This window comes from Panulirus ornatus, chromosome 11 (genome assembly GCF_036320965.1).
Source record: "Panulirus ornatus isolate Po-2019 chromosome 11, ASM3632096v1, whole genome shotgun sequence".
NCBI classification, from domain to species: Eukaryota; Metazoa; Arthropoda; class Malacostraca; order Decapoda; family Palinuridae; genus Panulirus; species Panulirus ornatus.
This window is the reverse complement of record NC_092234.1, coordinates 43,652,334-43,677,874: the sequence shown is the minus strand read 5'-3', so window position 1 is coordinate 43,677,874 and position 25,541 is coordinate 43,652,334. Positions and strand designations below refer to the sequence as shown.

At 38.0% G+C, this 25,541-nt stretch overlaps 1 protein-coding gene across 1 annotated transcript in view; it reads left to right on the top strand.

Annotated features, from left to right (window-relative positions):
• The window catches only part of LOC139751445 (uncharacterized), a 386,310-nt gene extending 367,571 nt beyond the window's left edge, over window positions 1–18,739 (top strand). Inside the window, exon 12 of the mRNA XM_071666861.1 lies at window positions 773–18,739. Coding sequence (XP_071522962.1) covers window positions 773–1,488 — 716 coding nt within the window. The 3' untranslated portion in view covers window positions 1,489–18,739. The remainder of the gene's footprint in view (window positions 1–772) is intronic.
• Window positions 18,740–25,541: the final 6,802 nt, after the last annotated feature.

Here is a 25,541-nt window from a genome sequence, read left to right as displayed (position 1 = left end):
TCATTACGATGTATTTCAAGGTAGAATGAAAAGGATTATTGACCATAAAAATGACCTGCATAATTATTGTTATACGAATATTGGATTGATATACTGTTTTGGGTGACAATAAGTTTGGTAATAAGATATCTAAGTGGTTACTCTTTCAAAAGATTCTGTGACAATTGTTTCCGTATGTCACAGGTATTTTTCAGCTTATCGAAGCATTATGAGATATTTTTCAATATCATATCAAGTATTAAAGTGTTTCTCAATGTTATATTTCAGTTTTAAAACAAAATTTCTTTTTGGCATAAAACATACCCTGAAATTTTTTTCTACAGGTGATATATTTCCTTGAAAAGTGCAGGAAATCATTTTTTTTTTTGTGTGCGTGTTAAATGTGAGTCTGGCATGGAAATATTGTTTGGGTGTCATTAAGGCCGGTAATTAAGTATTTAAAAAAATGGTACCCCTTTCAGAAGTCTCTCTCTCTCTCTCTCTCTCTCTCTCTCTCTCTCTCTCTCTCTCTCTCTCTCTCTCTCTCTCTCTCTCTCACACTCTCTCTCTCTCTCTCTCTCTCTCTCTCTCTCTCTCTCTCTCTCTCTCTCTCTCTCTCTCTCTCTCTCTCTCTCTCTCTTATTCCTATTTGCTTTTTCCCTGCCACAAGTCCAGCAGTGTCAGGAACAATCAAAGAATGTCTTTCGTGACCTCACCTTCACCGGGGGCTGTGCGTGTGTGATCTGTTAATGCCTTGTGTGTCTGTGTCTCACATCTCCACTGTAATCCCCAGGTCACACCGCGTCTCTCGTCACAACACCAGAGGAGGAGATCAGGGTCGTCATCAACACATACGCCAGCCCAAGAAGGCACGCTCGCAAAAGAGTCTCCTTCCAGGTGAACCCATCTGGACCTTTCAATGCCCTTAGCACAATACCGGAAGCTTCGTGTTGTCCTCCAAGACTCCGGCTACGCACAAGAGCATCGGTGTCCCCGGCAGATATCCAGTCCAGTGTTATGCATGAACCTTCTGAGAGTCATGGGCCAGATGATGATGCTGTGGGCCCAGCTATACACTGGCTCCAGCCTCAGAGTTCTCGAGACGTGGGCGACAATGGCCAAACAGAAGTGATAGAACTAAAGAGGGGTGATCTTGGCACACCTTCATCAGACATGGAGGATTTAAGTTCCTTAAGTTTAAGTGTTAGTCCTAATTATTCCACAAGATCCAAAAAATCGCGGTTGAAAAAAGGGGGCCCCTGGGATCACGGAGCGGAGTACGGTAGCACCGACCTTGATGTCATACGCCGGGAATCTTTTGACTCGGTCGACTCTCAGTCTCACCCAGAACCTAACACTCCATCGAGATGGAGGGAAAACCCTGAGAGAGAAGAAGCCGAGAATAGTCATGGTGACAAGCACAGTCTGGGCCTCAAACTTCCCTTTGATATACCTGATGCTGAGCATGGGCGAATGAACTCTTATGCCCTGAGCCCCATGCGGTACTGATAATGTGAACACAAATTATTCTTTAATCCTGGGAGGACCAATGGAACCTTTCTGCTGTGGATAAATGGCTCATTAGTGAACGCTAGTTGAAATATGAGGTGGATAGTGGTGATTCATTAAAAAAAAAAAAATAAAATGAAAGAAACGTTAACATTAAAATATTATATACATCTCAGAAAAAAAATATATATATATATATCAGCTTTAAAGTGGCTTTGGACTTTACTGTAGTCTATCCAGGAAGGAGCGTAAACAGCTAATAAGGAAATTGTCCAGGATGGAAGAAAAAAAAAAAAAAGGACTCTTAAGGTCTTCATAAAGGTCTTCGTGATGATGGGTTGTTGATGTGATAATTCCTAAACGAACGTTTCTATTGTTGTTAGTTGAGACTATTGTTATTATGTGCCTGAAATGTGCCAAGCAAGACCTTCTCCTGATGGTTTCGGGAGGCGAGATTTTTTTTGGTAAACATTCTTTCTCTCTTCCTCGATTTTTTTTTTTTTTTCCTATGTAATACGCCAAGGTAGTCATTATTTTTTTTTTTTCTCCCCCTCATAACAGACTGTGGCTTTGATCAGTTTCCTATAGTGTCTTTAACTCCTGTTTCATTTATGCAGGTAGAACTGCAACGTGAGATAGTAAAGTAGAAGAGATCTTCACTGCTTTTGACAGATGCAAAGACACAGCATGTGTTATGTGTAGCGATTTGCATACGAAGTCATTTCAGTTGGCTACACCTCTTGTGTATTTACTTCAGTCTCAAAAGAAAAAAAAAATTTAAAGAAGGGAATGTTTGCCATAAGATCTTGCCGTGCACGCTTGTCTATGCAATATAATGTATGCCCCTAAAAGATTTCTAAAACAAGTTTGATGAACTGCCTTTGCTGGTCCTGATATACGTTCATTTCGCATATTTTATCATGGAATTGCATAAGGCTCATGTATGATTATGGAATAGGATAACGAAATGTGGAGTACGTGTGTGTGAATTGAGATTGCAACTTGTATTTTATATATATATAACAGCTTTGTAAAAAAAAAAGGAGTTCGTGAGAAAATTCTTAATGTAAAGTCTACCTCGCGATTGTGGTGTTCGGGGATACCATGTTATACTAGCATTATTATTATCGCTGTATCTGGAGAAGTTCATCCTACAGCATCTTTGATTTGCAAATGGAGAAAAAAAAAAAATATCCAGTTTTCATTTCTAAGCTTTCCAAATGCTATACGTTTTATGTTTGTTGATATATTTCATAGTTTAAAGCCTACTTCTCCCACATTTGGCATGCATCCACAAGTTGGTATAGGTAGCGTCCCATGAGAGTGGCTGCCTGAAATAAAATACTTAATTGTATGGTTCACCCAGGCTGGAAAGATGTTAGCTTGTTGGCAACCAGTCAGCCCACTGCCATGTCTGTTTGCATATGTTATATAGAAGTTATGTGTTAAAATAGGTACCTTTCATGGGCAAACAGACATATTTCCACCACCCAACACTCACACACACACACGCACATACACACACACAATTCAGAAGCTTCCATGACGTAGTAATCTATGACCCCTGGATCACACTGGCCAGTGTTTAAGGCTTTAACAGTATAGCCAACTTGTAGCCAATCCAGACCTTCATCCCCTTCTTTGATGAAGATCATTAATTAGGCATATGGTATAAGACAGAATTTCTTGTCAGATCTCTTCTTAACTAACCAGGTGGAAATCAAAAACTTAAAACCTCCTTCACTTCTTAGAAATCTACACTTACAGATTCCCCCTCCCGAATAAAACATGAATAACAAAACCCTTTGTACTTGCCAAAATGACCAAACAGGCACTAACTAATTTCCCTTCCAATACCATGAACACCACCACACCACGAGACATCCATCCATCTAAACCACATTGCCAAAACGTACAATGTGGTGTTTCCTGCTCATGTTCTGTTTGCGGTCCACATCTGTAACGTTTTAAACAGCATTTCAACATTATCACAAGACCATTTATGTCCAGAATGCGACAAAACCCTTTTTTGATAAGTGTCCAACATGACATAAGCAAAATATTCCCTAATTAAAGCCATATTGGGTGAAAGAAAAAAAAGTGGAGGGAAAAAAAACAGATATGGATCAGGGTTCTGTAATTGTTTGTAGACGTGACTCCTAATGGAGGAAAAGTTTTGTGACGAGTGAAAGACAAAAGAAGCAAGAGCATTCCACAGTGCAACTGTTCTAAGAGAAAAAGGTGTCATCACGAAAGCCAATCCTGAATTGTCTTGTGCTCATCCCCCAGAGAAATGCACACAAGGACACTTAATGCGGGTAGCCCACTGAGTGCAGCACAAGCCGCACAGGAGAGGTCCTCAGGCATAGGAAGGTGGGATGTATATACCTAATCTTCCTGCCTTAATACAGTCCCTCCATCACCCAAGGACTCTTGTATCACTCAGGAAGCGTATGGAAGGTGAGTGCAGGACAGTATAGCAGTAAATGACCAGTGTCTTCAAAGGTGCAGCTTAGGCATGTTGGAGTCTTGTGATATATTGAAATGGTATTTATAATTTTATAGACATGTGGTGTTCAGAGCATAGATAAGAAAGTACAACTTGTTTCATGTGTGGGAATGTGGTAGAGATGGGCATATTCCTATTAGGGGTTTGTTTAAGACTCTCTGGAGGGGAGATGTCAGCTGTTTGTCGGATTATTTCATGATGAATATTTTATTTCATTATTGCTGTGTTTGCTGTAATTACAGGATGAAGTGTGATGTAAGAGTAAAGCTTTTTAAATGTACATGGAGTTGATGGTTAGCTCTCTGAAGTGGGTCACATGGGAAGTGTATAGTGCTGTTGTAAGGAATTGAGTGTTGACCATATTGAAGTGTGGTTGTACAGGGAAGATGTTTGTATTGTTGTGTAGGTGTTGTGTTTTTGTTTACTAGGCAACTAGTAACTGTTCTGTGTGCTCTGTTTTATGTGGTTTGCTTTTGACAGGATGGATGGCTCTGCAGTTGAGGCATATTAAGGATGGCGTGGTTGAATTGTTTGTAGTGGAAATCAAGGAATTCTTTTACTTGTCCAAATCTGGTACTAATAAGTGTTCAGAGGGCATTTAGTTTATTCGTTGCTTTTTAAGTTGTTTGTGTTTTGGGAGGGTGAATACCATGTATGTGAGATGCTCAGAATAGGTGGAGTTTTACCAAGTGGAAATCATTGTCCTTTCCAGGTGACGGGAGGGTAACTGAGGCTTCTCTGTACATACAGACATTCAGTTCTGGCTGAGCAACTATTTGATGTATTGTTGCATGTTTGTTGTTGCTTGCATAATGTCAGGGCATTGCGATATGATTGTATGATTGTCTGCATGTGAGAGGACTTTCATACCATGGTCTGCTGGAGGATGGAAAGTCATAGAGGAAGGTAATGAAAAGAATAAGTCCTCCTTGGAGAACTCCATTGTAGAGCTTAAAGGCTGCGAAGATTGTGCCTTTGTAAGTGACTGACTTGGAAGCCTGCTGTGAAGTTGGCCAAGCACTCTTTGTCATTGTTGTGGAGGGTAGTGCCAGGTATTTTTTTTGTGTGTGAGGATTTCAGGGATAATGTCACATGCTTTGTTGATGTCTATTGCTACTAATGCTGTAGAGTTAGAGTTGGTTGAAAGCATCTAGGATATGTTGTGTGAGGTCTGTATGTACTATGGTAGTGGAATAGTTGGATCTAAAGCCATATTGTGTTGGTTAGAGTAGGATATTTTGCTTGATTACATTGTGGATCAGTTTTTCAAAGAGTTTGGAATACTGAGGACAAACCTGATATAGAACAGTAAGGGAAAGAGTAATAAGGTGGTTTGGAGAGTTTTAGGATTGGAACCATGTTTGCAAGCTTCCAAATGTCAGGGATTTTGTTTTATTACTAGTAGTAGTTGCAGATATCCATAAGTACTTGCATTCCAACTAGGCTAAAGTCTTTTAGGTGGAAGTTTCATATATTGTCAGGGCCTGTTACAGGAGAGTTCTTTAGGAATTATTGTACTGTAGGTATCAGTAGGAGTGAAGGGTCAGTGAACACTTATTTCTGGATGGATGAAGTTTGTGTAGGTCTTCGTAACTATCCTGTTTAGGGGTGAGACTGATTTGTGGCTGAATATTTTAGTAGTATTTTATGAGTAAGATTGTGTGTTCTTTAGGAGAGGGATGTCATTGGATTGAGTCAGAAGTGTTTCATGTGTTGAGTTAGGATGCTGCGAGAGGTGTGGATCTTCTTTAATGTGCACCAGAGTTGGTTGTTTTGAGTTTCATGATTCATTGTTTTGAGGGTATAGTGCCAATTACTGTTTAGCTTTCAGTGATTTGGGTTGTGATGGTGTTTTTTTAAATTACAGATTTGTTCTGTGGTTTCTTTCGGTTGTGAGTAGTTTTCTTTGAGCTGATATCTTTGTTTTATGAGGTCTTCAACTTGGGAAGAGAAGTTTGAGTTTAATTTCTTTCTATGACTTTGTGGTAAGTGGTTTGTGATTTTTGATAGCTTGGTCGGAGATGTTGATGTAATGTGAGATGGCATGACATAGGGATGGAGAATCATCCATAGTGAAGTTTTGAAGCTTGGATTCCATGTACTGTGGGAATGCTGGCTAATCTTCTTTCCTTTAGATTTTATGTTTATCTGTTAATATACACAAGCTACAGAAAACTAGACCAGCCATCTTTCTCATAATACATGGAAACAATGCTCAGAATTTCAGTTTAGATGGATTTCCCATCCCCAAGTTTTGTATTCTTATGCCTCATCATCATCTTCAACCAATCCAGCAAAATGTACGTAACACATAAAAATATAACCCAAAACTTCTCCCCATAAGTTACACATTAAAACGAAAAACCAGCTCAGACAAGCACTCACCATCAGTGCTCAGACGCAACCACTCACCATCAGTAGAACTCGGAGAACAAATCTAAATGTTAAATGACACCATCATCAACCAAATCACTGAAAGTCAGACTACAAATTGACACTTCTTTCCCAACACAATAAATCGCAAGACAGATGGCAACTACCTCTAGCAACCATTAAAGAAGATCCACTTTTATTGCCAATTTATTCCCCACTCATGAAATGCTTGTGACCAGTTTCAGTGAAATCCCCTCTCGCAAAGAATGCACAGTCATACTTATTAGACACTGCTTAAAAATCAGCCACAATCCTGAACAGGAAGATCATGAAAAACTCATACAAAATCATTCTATAAACTACTGTCCACCATCCATTGACTCCTACAAACAGTGCAATTAAAACCTTAGATAATTCTCCTGCTACAGACCATGACAATGTATCTTATCTTCACTTAAAACACTGACCCATTTGCAATACAATTAATTTCATATATCTGTAACCACTCATAACTACTTAAAATTCCCAACATCTTGACACTTGACATCATAATCCCTCATAAAAACCTCCAAACCACCCATCTCCCCCCTACTTCTACCACCCTATATCACCTCTTTCCTCACTATTCAAACTCTGAACATTAATCCTCAACAGAACCAAACAAAATATCCCACTCTCACCCATACAGTTTGGCTTCAGACCCATCCATTCCATAACCATGCTACACATTGACCTCACACAATCTATCCTAGATGGTATCAGCCAACCACAGCCCTTCCCCTACACAGTGCTTCTAGCAATAAACATCAACAAATCATTCGACTCTGTACCCCAGCACAGCCTCACACATACTTGGCATCTTCTCCACAACAATGACAAAAAGTGATGGCCAATTTTATAGCTGGCTGCTATAGCAAGGTCACTCACAATGGCTTCTCTAAGACACTTAAACTTTACAGGGTGTTCCCCAAGGAACAGTTATTTCTTCTACTCTCTTCAGTCTCTTCCTATGCGACCTTTCTTTACCTCAAGTAAATCACAACATGCAGTTTCTTGCATGTGCAGGTGACATAACAATCACATCACAACACCCTGACACCATTGGCATCAACAAACATGCATCACTACTTTACACAGTTGGAACAATGGCTCCTCAAGAACAGAATGTCTGCATCTCCACAGATGTCTTCAGTCACTATTTTAACCCCAGACAGATAGATATGAATCCAGCTTACACCCTCCAGACACCTTGATTGGACAATCACTTCCTTTGAACAAAGTACCATCCTTTACAGGCATCACATATGACACACACTTGACATTCATTCCCCACACCAATAACTTCACTCCAAAAGCAATACTTGCATCACTTTGTCACCATATTTGGACTGGAAAAAGAAGACTTCAAGATCCTATACAAACAATTCATCAATTCCACTTTAAACTATTCCTCGCCTGCCTGGTCTTCCTTACTTTCTAAATCAAATATATCAAAAGCTACAAACCACAAAGTATAGTGCACTCAGAACAATCACTGGTTGCTTGGTAATCATAACCATTCAGCAGCCACACAATAAAACAAAGATCTTTTTGATGTAGTCCATCTTCACCATACTCATTATTGTTGCAATTACACCAGACCCCTCCCTCCCAAACCACTCTAATTATCTAACCATCATCCCCTCAGTGGAGAGCACAAGCCTCACACTTCAGTAACCACTACTCACAGATCTGCCCAACGCCAACAATTATAACACTTATAGAACACATACACATTGAGGTAACCTGACATGCACTAAACAGCAGACTTCCCAACTCATTCTTAAACTCTAATCCACCAGACATGCTGCAGCCATCAGAAACCACACTCGCCAGACAAACACAAGGCACACTCTCCCGCTTATACCTTAGACATCACCCATCACTACAACACTGCAAACACCATTATGACATATCCCAAGACCATTCATGCCCACATTGGAACTACCATGAAGACACAGAGCACATACTATTCAGTTGCCCTGCACTGTCTACACATAAATGCACACACATCATCACAACACATTATGACCTGTGGTTCTGACCAGTGGATGTGTCCAGCTTCCTAAGTGCTACAGGAGCCTTTTCAGGATGAAAGTATTCTTGAAAGTAAGTATACGTTCTAGAGGCCTTCAGCTGACAACAACCCCTCTCCCACAGAGTTAAAGGAAATGCACATCAACAATCAAATTTGACACTGTTCTCAGCACATCCTCACACAAAAAGTACTTGACACCACCCTTTACAACTGGGACAAAATATGCTTGACTTACTTTGTGGCTGACTTCCAAGCCAAAGTCATTTACAAGGCTTCACCTCTGAAATCCTTAATCTCTACAGTGGATTTTCCTAAGGAGCAGCTCTATCCCATTCAATCACTTCTTGAATAACCTCTCATCACTTCCTGCAGACCACAGTATGAAGGCCATTTCATATGCAGGAGACCTTATAATTACATCACATCTTAGCACCGACACTCTAGAAACAGCAAAAAAATGTGCAAAGCTATTTTCTTTTTTAGAACAATGGCTTACCTACAACAGAATGTCTGCACCTTCACAGACATCTAATGTCACCTCTGATCATAGACAGACACAAATCTAATGTGCACCCTTTTGTCACTTGAGATGGCTGATCACTCCCACTCAGCTAATTACCAACTATTCTGGGCATCACATATGACACATATGGCATTCACCCCCACACCACACACATCAACACAATAGCAGCAAACGAACTAATTGCTTTCAGAATATTAACCAGTACCCCATTTGGACAAGAAAGAGAACACCTCAGTCCCCCGTACAAACAATTAATCCACCCCATCCTAAATTATATCTCACCTTCTTAGTTATCCATCCTATCATGTGTAAATATAACAAAACTGTAAACCACAGAAATCAAAATATTCAGAACAGTCACTGGCTGCCTAGCTACCATGATTACCAGACGCCTTCACAGCAAAACAAAGATCCTCGCACTACAATCCCACCTCACTGAGCTTGGCACTCGGTTCCATGCAACAGCATTAAACCCTTCCTGTCCAAACCACTCCATAACTAACCACCATAAAGCCTTACCCTTGCTTTGTACTTCAGCAACTAAAACTCGGATATCTTCACCCATAGTAAACACAATACTGACAAAATGTATACACCAAAATGACCCAACAGGAACTTGACAACTAATACCCCACCTGTCATACTACCTTCTGAAACCACACACCCCAGACATGTGCAACTTATACTTTCTTGGCTGTGATCTGGACATTACCTATCGTTGCAACATTTCCAACACCAATTCAACATATCTAAAAACCTTTTATGCCCATGATGTAACTGTCACAGTGAAGACACTGAACACTCACTTCTGTGTTGCCTTGCTCTCACACCAAAGATGCATACTGAAAGCAGTCATTTAACAGTATGTGGACCCCTGTTTGCCATATCATTCCAATTAACTCTATCCCATGCACGCCTTTTACCCTCCAGTATTTTTAGGCCCTGATTGCTCAAAATTAAAATCCAAAATCCTGCTCTCCCACTTCTTGTTCCCTCTGCTTCTGACACATATCCTGACATACGTCTTCTTTTTAGCCTTTCGTCATTCGTTCACTCCATATGTCCAAACCATTCCAGCATACCCTCTTCACCTTTCTCAACCACACCCTTTTTTATTACCCTTTCATTACTTACTTGATCAGACACCTCACACCACGTATAGTCCTCAAACATTTCATTTCCAGTGCACCACCCTCCTTAGCATGCCCATGCCTTACATCCATATGATATATTGCTGGGACTACTATACCCTCAAACATACCCCATTTTTTTTTCATCCAAGATAATTTCTATTTCCACACATTCTTTGGCGTTTTGCCACCTCACCTACCCTAAGACTCACTTCAGTTTCCTTGCTTCCATTTGCTACCATGTCCACTCCCAGTTTTCTAAAACTTCACTTTCTTCAGTTTTTCTCCATTCAAACTCACACCCCAACAAACATGTCCCTCAACCCTGCTAAACCTTATAACCTTGCTTATATTCACATGTTAACTGTACCGTGCAATAGCAAAGTAGTGCCAGGAACAAAGAAATGGCCTCATTCACTCGTATTTACTGTCTAGATTTCTTCTATACTACAGTAGTACCAGAGTCCCTTATTCACTACCAGGACCCACCTACCATTTCATGTCATGGTTCTGCACATTGCCCCTGTATACCATATAGTTCCGGTTTGTTCTATCCCTTGCCTACTTCATGTCCTGCATATTCTGGCCCCAAACATTCAAAAGTGTCCTTCACTTCATTTTCCACCTTCTTGCTGACCCCCTTTTCCTTTGTTCCTTCCATTTCCGACACATATACCCTTTTAGACTTCCTCTTCTAACTCATCCTCTCCATACATTCAAGTCATTTCAGAACACCCTCTTCAGCTCTCCCATACATACTTTTGTCACTACTACACCTCTTTTACCATATCATTTTTTTCTCAATAAACCTTTCTCACACAAATATTACATATGGTCATGCTATAAAGATCCCTACAGTGAGGCTGTATCATTCTCATCAGATGGAGAAAGTAGAGCCTCTTTGAGGTTCTTCCTGTCCCAAAGGAACCCACTTGATCCTGCTCCTGCATTAAGTGCAGCGTCAAATCCACAGGAGCCATAGTAAATTTGTCCTGGGGCTGCATAGATAACTGACTATCTATGGTTCCGTCTGTGCCTCTGTAACCGTGTACACTACTTCTAAAGTAACTTCATTTTCATGCAATGCTTTCTCTTGTTTATCCTACTCCCATCTTTATCACTATATTATTTTGCAAGATGTTTATTGTACTGGAATGAATCTTTTTATTTGTTGTTACATTATTTTATCATGTTGTTATAAGCTTAATAAAACAAGTGAAGGCAGTTCACAAAGGTTTTACATCTTTATGGGATGTGTGACATTAATTATTTTATATCCAGATATATATTAAGTGCACTTGCAACTTAAACATATCTGTGATTTATTCTTATTGTTATCACTGTTATCCTTGTTGTTTAATGTTTAAAGATGTTATTGCAAATTTATTTGTTGCATTATCAAAGAACAAATAAGTTGCCTTATCATATCAAACTGCTGTCATCAAACACATATCAGTAATCCTGCAACCAGGCAAAAATTATTTAGTTTAGAATCCGCTTGATCCATAACTCAACATTTTCTGTGACTAATACACTAAGGTTGTGTATGATCATATCATTGATGTATTCATAATTTTGCACAAGTTAAGGGTATCTTTAGAAGGATTAGGATTTTTCTGTTTACTGTTCCTCTTGCCATGTCAGTGATTTGGATTGGTGCACATTTTAGGGTGAAAGTTGATAAATGAATGTTCAAGGCATGACTTGAAGAAGCAGTTTCACTGTAAATGAACACTTTGAAAGACCAGCTTTACCTCCACCACTTCGAACTTAATGGGTTTCTGCAAGATTGATTAGAATTACTAAAAGTCACTTGGTGGTATGTGTATATCCAAGAGCCTTTGGACGCTTAAACTTCTCACCCAAAATGGTGTTACCTCAGTCACTGGAATGTTTGTGTGAATATATGTATATATTTATGCATGTGTATGTATGTGCATGCCTTTTTTATTATGTTTGCTTGTGTGTGTGAGTGCTGGAGTGGATATGTGAGTGTGTATGTATGTATGTGTGTGTTTGATATTGCAGTTACCTTTTCATTTGTATTGGTATGGAGATCCTTTGCATGAAAATTGCACTTGTCCTGATGAAAGACAGCATAGATCTTTTAACTGGAAAGTCATTCTATTTGGCAGAGTGGTCATCTTAAAGAAATGGCCACTGAAAGGTAGCTATTTGCAAAGCTAGAAATTTTTGCTTAGGAAACCACATGTTAACCGTATCCTCTTAGTAGCATACCCAGCTACAGATATTAGACCAGCTAGTTCCTCAACTTGACTGGTGTAGACACACTAGTTGGAGAGGCAAAAAGCTGATAAGGTTAGGTATGCCAAGTGTGTCTTTGCTTCCTGTTTCTGACTTATGGTGAATATTGGCCTCGGGCAAAAATAGATTTAGTGGTCATTACTGAATAGGTACCAAGCCTCAGAATATTTACCTTTATGAATTAATAAGAGGTCTTGAGAGTTAGAAATTCGTATTAGCAACCTCTTGTAGCTTTTATTAGGAGGTATTTATCACGAAATTAATCCTTGTAGCAATGTGATGGGATGTCTTCTACCTACACAGCAGTGCATTACAAAAATATGTCATCACAGTTGCTTCCCACTCTGTTATGTAACATTGATGAGTTTGAGTGTCCTCTTGTATTTTCAAGTGGGCTTTTAGATGGGAAGTGGAATTGTTCCAGTCTTGCTTTAAGAAACTTGAAACGTAAATGTGATATCCAAGTATGGGCTAGGATATCATGTTTAAATATGGAATTGTATGACACTGGGAGGTAGAGAAGTTGTAGTTCTTGGTGATTTGCCAGCTTTTGGGAAGACATAGTGACTAGATCTTGAAGTGGCTGGTCTCCTTACAGAAACTATGGGAAGCAGCTGCCAGATGCATAACTTGGGTTCCAAGTTATGCAGCTTATGGGAACAGTGGCCAAGTGGTACTTGTAGAGAAGGGAAAGCAGCAACATCATGACATACAGAAGAGAGTGGTTCAAGAGAGGTGATACCAGGAGAATCATTGAGATGGAAGGCTTTTGGTTCAACTTTGGTGAATGAGGTGGAGAAAGAGCCATCGTAGATGTGTGAGCAGTGTCCTATACAATAGCATATAAAACCCCTGTAGATATGAAATAGCAGCTCAGAAGCAAAATGATTACACAGTACCCCTAGCTGTACTGAAGCAGGCTGTGTAATGTTGATCATGCAGAGTTCCCAGGAGATAGTGGAAGATATGGTCATGCCCAACATGTTTGTGAAATTAATTGTGATGTTTTGAATAGAGGAAATTAAATGACCTTGATAGACAGATATCTGTTTGTCTATGTCTCTGATGCCCATTCCTTCCAGGAACTTCCATCAAGGGGGTGGCTGTGGCAAAAGAGTCCCTACATACCTTACATACCTCCCTCACATACTTCATTCCATGCATTCTTCTGCCATTTTTCTCCCTCCAGTACTCTTTCACTCTTATTTCCCAATAGGTAGATATATAGGGAGAAATTGCATTTTAGCACTATTAGATTTAACTAGATTAATGTTCCCCCATTCTGAGATGCTACACAGGGTTGAATTTTGAGGAAATATGTTCAAGAAAGAAGGAGGGAAGGGAAAGAGGATTGAAATATGTGAAGCTCAGTTATCAGCCAAAGAGTGAATAGTGTTAGAAGTAGAAGATAAGTCTTTGTTACAAGAAGAAAGAGAAAAAGGTGATAGGACAGAACCCTGAGAAACACCACTATTGATTGATAGGGTAGGAAGGGGAAGTTGCTGTATCAGTGATTACTGCGATGGAATGGCCAGAGAGGAAACTATGTATTAGGGAACAAAGAAAAGTAGTAAAACCAAAGGAAGGAGGATTTGAAAGCAAAGACTTAAGCCACCCTCTGTCATGCTTAGATGTTAATGGTTATGACCAAAGTTTTACCAAAATTCGTAAGAGATGACCAGAGGTGAATTACACAGATCACTAGTATACCTAACATTGCACACCCCACTCTTGCAATCAGAGTGAGGAGTGGCATTCTTAGCATTTATAAATGGAAAGTGAAAATTGAAGAGTTTCAAAAATTTGGATAAGCAGAATTAGGAGCAATAGGGCATAAATTGGAAGGGTTAGAGTAGTTTTCTTAGGAATGGGCTGCATCAAGGTGTGCTTCCATGAGGACAGAAAAGTTTAAGATTTTTAGGGTGGTTAAATAGGAGAGAAACGATTGAAGTTCTCTCATGGGTTTACTTCTTTTGGCCATGAAGAGGTGTGCCATCTGGGCTATACACCTTGACATCCTGGAGCTGGGAGAGTGTTTATAAAACCCTTTGTAGGGAGAGCTGGGAGAGTGTTTAGAAAACCCTTTGTAGGGAGCGCTGGGAGAGTGTTTAGAAAACCCTTTGTAGGGAGAATATAAGAGATAGCTTCAGTTCAGTGGAAGGAGATGAGATCAGAGCAGAATGATCTAAAGCTGAATTAGAGGAAAGTAAGATATCAGAAAGCAGTTTATCAGTGGGAGAATTAGCTATAGATTGAACAGGTCAGAAGAGAAGAGGAAAGTTTGAATGTTTTTGTTTAAAGGAAATATTTCAGTAAAAGTTAAATCAGCACATTTTCTTTTATTGTGAGTGTGTTTGACTTTACAAAGAATGGGTTTACAGAGATTTCAAACAGAATGAAAGTGGAATAGATATCAGGGGTAGGGAAGTTTCATAGCCTAGTACTCTCTCTGTGATAAGACAGGCACTGAAGTAGCAGTGAAGGAACTTTGATTAGGGGAAGAAAGATTTAGTAGAAGATAGAATGTAGGACTCCATCCTCGAAAAGATAACTACTTTCGTGTATTCAACACACAAGGTATCTCAGCGAACAAACCAGTGCCCATCCCTGGGAAATTTAGTAGAGGAGCCATGCAGAGATGATCATTTAGCTCACCCAGAGTGCCAAAGTAGGCATTTCAAGATGGAATTGAGGATGGATGTGACCGAAGGGAACAGAACTAGCATACTGTAATGTAGGGAGAGGGTTGAAAAAGTAAAAACCAGATTGTATCGGAATTTTGATCATTATGGTCAGGAACTTGCTTTAGGTTTTTTATTACATGTTCCAGATTGTCAAGGAGGGAAAAAGAAAAGGCCTTTGCTCAACAGGGATCATCCCTGGTAGAGCCTGACCAGTCTATGTGGTGTACACTGAAATCCCAGGCATAGAGGACTCCACAGCATGGATGTGGCAGGACATCAAGTACTCAAAGAATTGTGCATGATTAGATGAACTTGGGGGGGAATGTTGTGAAACATAACAGCACAATTTATAGAGGATGAAAAAATTAGAGCCAGGTAGCATTGAAATTAGGAGCCTTTAGGTTCACATATGAACAGTTGGAGTTTTTACATTAAAGTAGGTGCAAATGCCACCCTTAGAGTAAAAGCAATGGTAGAGATTGAAGTTCGATTATATCATAGTAGAGGGGAAGCAGCCGTACACAGCTCGGTTTCAGAGAGATCAGCCTTATATAAGACTCAAAAACAGAAATTCTAACAGAAGAAAAAGAGACCCATTCTAGTATGTTTTGTATCTACAGTATATATTTAGTCAGTTCTTAGTCTCTCATGTTTTCGTTTAATAAAAGAATATCTAGTTATGATTGACTTGCTTGCTGACTTGATCCATTATTTGATAATTAATCCATATTTTAAAGGTCTTTATACTTCGGTTAGATCTGATATGAGAGATACATTTGATTTTGATGTTATTTGAAAGCTGCTTCTTTAATGCGGTGCATAGAGATCTGATAGAGATTTTCAGGTCCATACTTTGCTATGTTTTACTGATACACACAAGGTAGTTTCTTAATCAGATTTTTCCCTTATCAAGGTAGTTTCTTAATCAGATTTTTCCCTTATCATTTTGGGCACAAGAATTAATGATGTGTTTTTTATCTGCCATTGCTTTAGAAAAGATGGACCAATATATGGTTGTATATGGTGCAAGGATATAAATCCAAAAATGAGACTGTTTTTGCAGTTTGATACTAGAGGTTTATAACAGGTTTATTTTTTTGTTATGTAAAAGTAGTATTGAATACTGAAAAATTCGGGTCTTTCATCCAAGAATTCTAAAGTTGGTTTATAATCCAATTTGAATATCTTTTCTTTACATGCTTCCCCAGTGCTACCAAAATACCTTTTTGCATAGAGCATGCTTTTCATATTACTTTGGGGTGTAACTTGGTGTTGGTAAGTCATTTATCTGTTGTTTGAAAAAATCTTTTAAATGTTTTTGTGAGAACATCTGTCAGTTCACTTCTTACCAGTCTTCATAATTGGGTAACGAGATAACATTAATTTTTGTCTGAGATGGTGAAGGAATGGAATGTACCGACATAGCTTACTCCTCCTTACAGTTTTTGTCCACTCATATTGCAAAGTGCTAATGCAATGATATGAATCCAAAGAAGCACCTGAAGTCATGGAGCTAGAATTAATAATATGCTATTTGTGAAAAGGATGATACTTTCAGAAGTTATGAAACTGTTGATATACCTCCCTATACTCATACCTCATCCACAAAGTCATGTTACCACCAATTTACTTCTTGAAGGAGGCAATTAGTGTTTAATTATATATTCATGTTCTTATGTAATGTAAATTTGATGTAAAGTAATTGCTGTGAGAAATACATATACCATACTACATATCATGTGAATTAGCAATATGAGTGTTTACAAAAAGAATTTTAGAAACTTTTTGTCTTTGGTATTTTAAATGAATAGATCTCCGTTGTTTATTGTCCAAGTTTTGGTTACCAGATGATCAGAAAATCCTTAATTATTTCTGCAGTTTTTGGTTTGGATTCAAGTTTCTTAGTATTTTTCTATTTTTATTTATTAGAAATTTCCTTTTTATTTTCTTCCTTGGAGGTTGGGCATACTTCGAAAAAGGATCACATATATTTAGAAGTTTAACCTTTATTTTATGTACATGAAAGGGAAGTTAGTTGTAATGTTTTTGTTCTATTTATTTTCATTTTGTTAATTTTCTGTAAAACAATTTATTTTTCCAGAAATGTGATTGATCATCAAATTTTATGTGTAACATTTTTTAATACTTCTTTGATAATTCTTATTTTTCTTAAGATTGATTGATAAATTACAAGTGCCACTTATAGCCTCTTTTTGCTATTTTATTGTGAGTACTGACAATCTTTATAAGTTACAGCTATCCCTCAAAGGGCCTTACAGGCTTATTTTCATATAACCAATTGATTTTTGGAGAAATATGTAAGTTTAAATTTCATTATTATGGCTACCTTTGACTTTGTAAATTCAAGACATGAAATGTTTCTCATCTTGTAAATAAAATCTTATGAATAAATTAGCAGATTTACAGTACCAAGGAGTCATCATAGTAAAGTGGCTGCCTGCATCTTGTGCAATATATACATCAAAAATTATCACTGATTGATAGAAATAGACTTAGATCTTCAGTGAAGGTTTTTAAGTCATGTCTGTGTGTTCATGAGTAGAACATGGCCATCAAAGGAGTTCATACACTATGTTATTGAGTCTGATCATTTATAAGGAATTTTGATTGTCCACATAAAGTCTAATTACCTCCCTGTGCTATTATTAGGACCTCATTACTTGAACTGCCGTGCAAACTGGTGTCCACCTCCTCTCATGAACATTAGCCTACCCTGTAATTATAGACACAGGTTACTGTGATATTTTTGTCAAGTACAAAAGGCATAAAGGATGCATAAGAGGCCTTTTTCTGTGACTAGACTCGTATCTTGGAGCCCTCTTGTGTCTTCGTATCTTTGTAGGTACCTCAAAGGAGCAAAGTTATCCATTGCATTAGTTGGTAAAGCCACTATTTCATAGTATTGATGCATTAAAACCATTAAGGCTCGTGACTGATGAGTTCTTGATGACTGGTTGTCAAGAAATTTGTTGCTGTATTTGGTATTTCTATCTCCTCTTTTGTGGAATCTGTGCTGCCTATCATCAAGTTAGGTGAAAGACATGTCTTCCTGTCTTCAAGGCATAGTTCATCAAACCTATAAAATAATCTTCAGTTTATGAAAATGTGTTTTAGATATTCATAGTGCCTCATCTCTTACTCTTGAATCTGTGTTACACAAATAGATTCTTTAAGTGTTCATAGAATTCTCCTCATTGTGAAATTAATTCTTAATATTTATTATTCTCTTATTTTTGAAAGATTTTGGCATCATGTATATCAGTTTTGTTTAATTTCTTTAGCCCCTTTGTTGTTTTTGATACACCGTTAAAAAAGGTTGGATGTTAGTATCAAAAGTTGTGGATGTAAAAGCATTTATCAGAACTTCCCCTCTTGTTCTTTCCCATGGAAGTGTTTGGTCATCTGCTTCCCTTCTTTCCCACTAGCTCAGTCCTTATAGTTATTGTATCGTCCATATGACTTATCATTTATCACTGTTTATTTTTTCAGCATCCATTGTATTTTGCCAAAAAAGTGAGTAATAAGGTGCTGCATGTATGTATATGTGTCTGTTTTCATTTGGGTGACTCCATGAGCATGTGTATGTTGGTATAATAATGTATTTTAGTTTTTAAAATTAAGTTGTGCCAGTGGAGAGAGAACTTTGCTCTAGTAAAACCCAATATCTTAGCCTCTTATTATCTAATACAACCCGTTGATTAGTCCACTGTTATTAGCACTCATCGTTACTTTTCTTAGATTGTTTTTCACTTCCATAACTACCAGTACGTTACAGGAAGTCATTTCCAATGTCCTTTCAGACATTTCTCTTTTGCCAAATTTCCTGTTGTGCTATTTGCAACATTCCTCTTGTATTTAAAAAAAACTGGTTTATGTTAATATCAGCATGTCAGTGTTACCTTTAAAGAATTTAAAGGTGACCGTCATGTTCCTTAGATGTGGGCAGTTCTCTCATCTCTTCATAACTCAACCATTCTTGTTGCATCTTTTTAAACCTGTGAACTGTTCTTAGTACTTCTTTGTGTGGGTACACCAAGCTAGTGATGCACACTGTACCTTGTGTTAAGCACAATTAATAGATATCTTTGTCGTAATATTTCCATGATTTTGAAAGTTGTTTAGACTAACCAAGATAATGGTTTTTCTCCAAAACCAATCTGATTTGAGCATCTCAGGTTAGGTTTAGCATTAGGTCCATTACTATGACCCTTCCATAATAGTTTTATCATCTCACATTCAATAAACAAAATTTATGATTTCTTTTTCTCATCTTCATTACTTTACACTGTTATGAATTTAAAGTTTACCTACTATTCATTTTACTACATTTACAACTTTCTTACATCTTCTCAGAAGTAATGATAGTCACTATGTTATTCCACCTGTTGATTTCATTCAAGGTGAGTATACAGTTCTGTCATTAGGTATTTGTTCTGTCAGTTTCATTATTTTCTGTTCATGATAAAACTATGCCCTTAACTCTTTGGACTGTGGAAATTCATGTATGAGCTAACCATCTTCTGGCCTCCCAAGGTGGCTAAAGCTGTTTATAATCTGTGTTGCCAAGTAGCTCAACTTCAGCAAGGTTATTCTTTATAACTAGATCCAACATTGAAGAAGCATTGGTGTGTCTTATCCAAATATTCTCAGAGATATGTTCAGTACAAAAAACCCACACGTGCTGTACACACTCTTAGTTGTAAGGTGCTTAGGCCCTTCACCTCTGCATGGAGCCCAGGTGACACCGTCTGTTTCTTTTTGATTAAAATTTCACACTGTGATAACTTTTCTTCCATATTATACAAATGAATTTGGTGCATCCACCATCATCCTAATTGTTTCTTAATGCTTCTTATTAAAGACCCAGTCTGCCTTTGAGTGGTCTGTGTATGTTTGCTTACATCATTATACATAAACTCTAGGACAAAAGGTTACATATTTGATTTAGAGACTGGTCCAATAAATTCTCAAGCTGTAGACAGGTCCTATAAATACTCAGGCTGCTTTAGTCTTGTAACATTTATTTGTATTTGACTCAGTTTGTTCCACCCATTTACTACTCATGTTGAAGCAAGATTTCTTAATATCCTGCATTATGAATTGTTCATTTAGTTTCTTGATATGGTGTGAAGTACCATTGTGTACTGTTTACTTGATTCAAAGAACTGCTCCTTAAAAATCTTGTGTGTGGTTATATCCCATGTTTTTTTCCAAATTTGGTGAATGGCATGCTGTTCTGTCCACACAGCTACATATCATTGAGATTTTGATACCATTCTTCTTCCTTTTTGATGCACTTTCATTTTGATTTTGATACCATTCTTCTTTCTTTTTGATGCACTTTTTTTATATTGCTCTTTTTTTTAAGCACAGTAGCCATAGAGTATATGCAGTATATTCTTACTTAGGTTTGTTATAAGATATATCAATTTTTTCAGCATTTTGTTAGATATATATCAAAAGCAATCCACTGAATCTTTTCCTTCAGACTGCACGCACAGTGTTGGGCAGAATAACTGTACCCAGATTCTTTTATTGGAAAAACTTTCTTACACCACTCATCTCAGTAGGTAATCAGAGAACAGTCTATTATTCTCTGTTCTTATTCTCATTACCATGTCATTACTTAGTGTAAGTATTCATGGGTGTGTATGCTTGTATATGTGTGCATGCATGTGTGTGTATGTTTGTATATTTTCACCTTATTACCGTAGAGTTATTAGTGCTATGGTAGAACAAACCAGCAGAACTGTTAAGATGTTCTTATTCTGTATGCCCATGGTCTGTCAATTTGCACCCATAGCCATAGCAAAATTGCCAAAAGTATTTCAGTGAAATACCTAATTGTTAATGACCTTTAAACCCATAGATAAGCATTGCTCACATATGAGAGGCATTTGACATGAAGAATACATGTGATAAAAAGTGATGTAACCAGTGATAGTAATTTTCTAAATTGCTTTGCTGTTTTTTTATCAAGTTTTTGTATTTCAGAAAATACTATAAAATGCAATCACTGCAGCTTTGCATTAAAGCATAAGCTATATGTGACTGGGCAATTCACCATGATTTATGGTGGGTGTATATATCCTATGTAAGGCAGTCTCCAACTTCTGCATAGTACTTTCTGTGAAAGTGTGATAGATGCAGATACTTGACTGGTGATGCAATCCAAAAAATAAAATCAAATAAAAAGCAGCATTGCTGCAGGGTTACTGCATTTAGTATTAGTAAAGAGATTTTTTGTATGTGTGTGTGTGTGTGATTTCTAAAACTATATTACCTTTAGTATGAGGGTATTCAGAGTAAAGTTGTAACTATGTCTGACAGTGTATGTATGCCAGGTAAAGTTGTCATGTATTATATATGTCAGAGGATTTTATCAAAAAATTTCTGCAGTATTGTACTACTGTACATTCCAGACTGTACCCTCTCATAAGCTTTTCCTGACTAATCATCTTATAAGACTTGCTTGAGATTAATGTACGAAAATGTTGATTTCTGGATAAAAATTCATAGATATTAATGCTTTATTGAGCTGAGCGGAAATGTATCTAAATTTGACTCATGCAAAAATTTAATGCAACTCATGACAGTATGGCTAAAGTCCAGTGCTGTTGATTGCATTAGAAAATAGCCTTAACTAATTTTAGATCTAAGCAACACATTTTAAAGATGCTTCCTTTTCATGATTATTCTCTTTTGGAATGTCCAGGCTGCACTGGTGATGGCACCTCTTATACAACTTACCTCAGCCTCCTTCAGTACCTTTTATGAATTGACCCAGGTATTTTTTCCCTTTGAATGATAAACATTTTGTATTGTAATAGATATCTTGCCCTTTAATTGTCTCATTCTCTTGTTGAACATACCAAAGTTCATAGGGTACCCTCTTAGGTAACATTAATTCGTTATATACTGTCATCATAATTGATTGCTCAGTATTGTCGTAAGTAATGTGCTAAGGGTTTGAGATATTGACATAGGAAGTTATATGCTAAGGGCAGTGCATTATTCTCTTAAGAAATGTACTAAAGGTTCCTATAGTATTCTTTTCATAAACACATGCCGCTAAGGGTTTGTACAGTGTCATCTTAAGCAGCATATCAAAGTTTTTATCATATCCCTATGTTCAGTATGTTCATGAGTAGAAGGGAAAGCTGTGTACAGAATCCTCTTATTAAATTATAAAGTTTTTATAACTGTACAGAGGTTGGAACAACATCCCTTTTTTTAAATATACCAAGGGTATGCGTTGGGTCCTTTCAAATAACAATCTTGCATTGACAAACAATATTGTGATCACTTCAACAAGTTGTCAAAGGCCTGAATAGAATTTATTTTGTTAGGATACCAATGTCGTCCTTTGAATTTGCAGGGGTTTTACACTTTTTTAATGACTCATCCCAATGTCATGACTAGCCAATCTATAAATAACGTGAAACAGGGATATGAAAATTTTTGAAAGAGACAAGGTGTACTAGTCCCCTAGTGGAGGATGGAGGTCAAAGGTATGTCAGTGCCATACATTAGTTGTTGCTAAGATAAGGTTAATTTCCCTGACCCAAAGCCCAAACCTGATGACTGTCTTTCAACCTCAATAATACCAGCTATGTCGAAATAATCCACTCCTTTCCCAGTTCCATTGCATTCCCATCACCTCTGTTTGTCTTGACAGTCATAGCAGACAAACTCCGCTACTATACCTTTTTTTTCCATATTGGTATAATTTTAGATTTGTCTCTCCCTTGTGTTCCCCATTGAAGCCATCAGAAAATATAAGGCATTAGATAAAAGGCAAAATTTTTTCTTATTTTTCACAGAATTCAGGGAAGTTGGAAATCAAAGTGTTCTACATATATTTTCTATTTTCATTTTTTTTTCACATTTATGATGATATAGTATTAACAGAAAGTATGAAATATTTACCACAGCCAACAAAATAACTACAGAAGTGCAAAAAACATATTTCAGCAAAAAGAAAATCTCCAGATACTATTACGTAAAAATAATCAGCCAAATAAAACAATTATTCCATGGATTAAAGAGATATTATAAGTTCTTGTTTCCTTGGGATGGCACTGTCTACATCAGCAGTATCAGTTTATTAGATATAAGTATATACCCAAGTTCCCAATCCTACATTCCATTAGATCCCATTATGCTTGCATCCCATATAAGCCTAACATCATTTGTGTAGTTCTGGATCAGTTCCCCTTTGACATAATAGCTGGACCTGTCAAAGTTATAATCCAAAGAGCAGTAGTTTGGACAGTTTTACTAAAAATTACAGTATCTCATTAGTTACCCATGTCTTATTGATGATGTATTTGTGTGTGTTTACATATATGTAGGCATTATTAGACACTGCCTACATGTAGCTACATTATGAGTGAATAGTCATCTTCATCAGGATTGTAGCATCATTGGATGAAAAGGAGTACTATACCATCTCATCAACGAACTTCACACTCCAAAGTACACTATGATTTCCCTGCTGCCAGTTGTAGCACAGCATTGAAGCTGCAGGAACCCCATGTGAGAGGTCCTTGGCATATATATATATTTGTTTATTTATTTATTTTGCTTTGTCGCTGTCTCCCGCATTAGCGAGGTAGCGCAAGGAAATAGACGAAAGAATGGCCCACCCCACCCACATACACATGTATAAACATACATGTCCACACACGCAAATATACATACCTATACATCTCAACGTATACATATATGTACACACTCAGACTTATATACACATGTACATAATTCATACTGTCTGCCTTTATTCATTCCCATCGCTACCCCGCTACACATGAAATAACAACCCCCTCCCCCCTCATGTGTGCGAGATAGTGCTAGGAAATAAACAAAGGCCACATTCGTTCACATTCAGTCTCTAGCTGTCAAGTAATAATGCACTGAAACCACAGCTCCCTTTCCACATCCAGGCCCCACACAACTTTCCATGGTTTACCCCAGACGCTTCACATGCCCTGGTTCAATCCATTGACAGCACGTCGACCCCGGTATACCACATCGTTCCAATTCACTCTATTCCTTGCACGCCTTTCACCTTCCTGTGTGTTCAGGCCCCGACCACTCAAAATCTTTTTCACTCCATCTTTCCACCTCCAATTTGGTCTCCCACTTCTCCTCGTTCCCTCCACCTCTGACACATATATCCTCTTGGTCAATCTTTCCTTACTCATTCTCTCCATGTGACCAAACCATTTCAAAACGCCCTCTTCTGCTCTCTCAACTACACTCTTTTTATTACCACACATGTCTCTTACCCTGTTATTACTTACACGATCAAACCACCTCACACCACATATTGTCCTCAAACATCTCATTTCCAGCACATCCACCCTCCTCCGCACAACTCTATCCATAGCCCACGCCTCGCAACCATATAACATTGTTGGAACCACTGTTCCTTCAAACATACCCATTTTTGCTTTCCGAGATAATGTTCTCAACTTCCACACACTCTTCAAGGCTCCCAGAATTTTCGCCCCCTCCCCCACCCTATGATTCACTTCTGCTTCCATGGTTCCATCCGCTGCCAAATCCACTCCCAGATATCTAAAACACTCCACTTCCTCCAGTTTTTCTCCATTCAAACTTACCTCCCAATTGACTTGACCCTCAACCCTACTGTACCTAATAACCTTGCTCTTCTTCACATTTACTCTCAGCTTTCTTCTTTCACACACTTTACCAAACTCAGTCACCAGCTTCTGCAGTTTCTTACATGAATCAGCCACCAGCGCTGTATCATCAGCGAACAACAACTGACTCACTTCCCAAGCTCTCTCATCCACAACAGACTGCATACTTGCCCCTCTTTCCAAAACTCTTGCATTCACCTCCTTAACAACCCCATCCATGAACAAATTAAACAACCATGGAGACATCACACACCCCTGCCGCTAACCTACATTCACTGAGAACCAATCGCTTTCCTCTCTTCCTACACGTACACATGCTTACATCCTCGATAAAAACTTTTCACTGCTTCTAATAACTTGCCTCCCACACCATATATTCTTAATACCTTCCACAGAGCATCTCTATCCACTCTATCATATGCCTTCTCCAGATCCATAAATGCTACATACAAATCCATTTGCTTTTCTAAGTATTTCTCACATACATTCCTCAAAGCAAACACCTGATCCACACATCCTCTACCACTTCTGAAACCACACTGCTCTTCCCCAATCTAATGCTCTGTACATGCCTTCACCCTCTCAATCAATACCCTCCCATATAATTTCCCAGGAATACTCAACAAACTTATACCTCTGTAATTTGAGCTCTCACTCTTATCCCCTTTGCCTTTGTACAATGGCACTATGCACGCATTCTGCCAATCCTCAGGCACCTCACCATGAGTCATACATACATTAAATAACCTTACCAACCAGTCAACAATACAGTCACCCCCTTTTTTAATAAATTCCACTGCAAT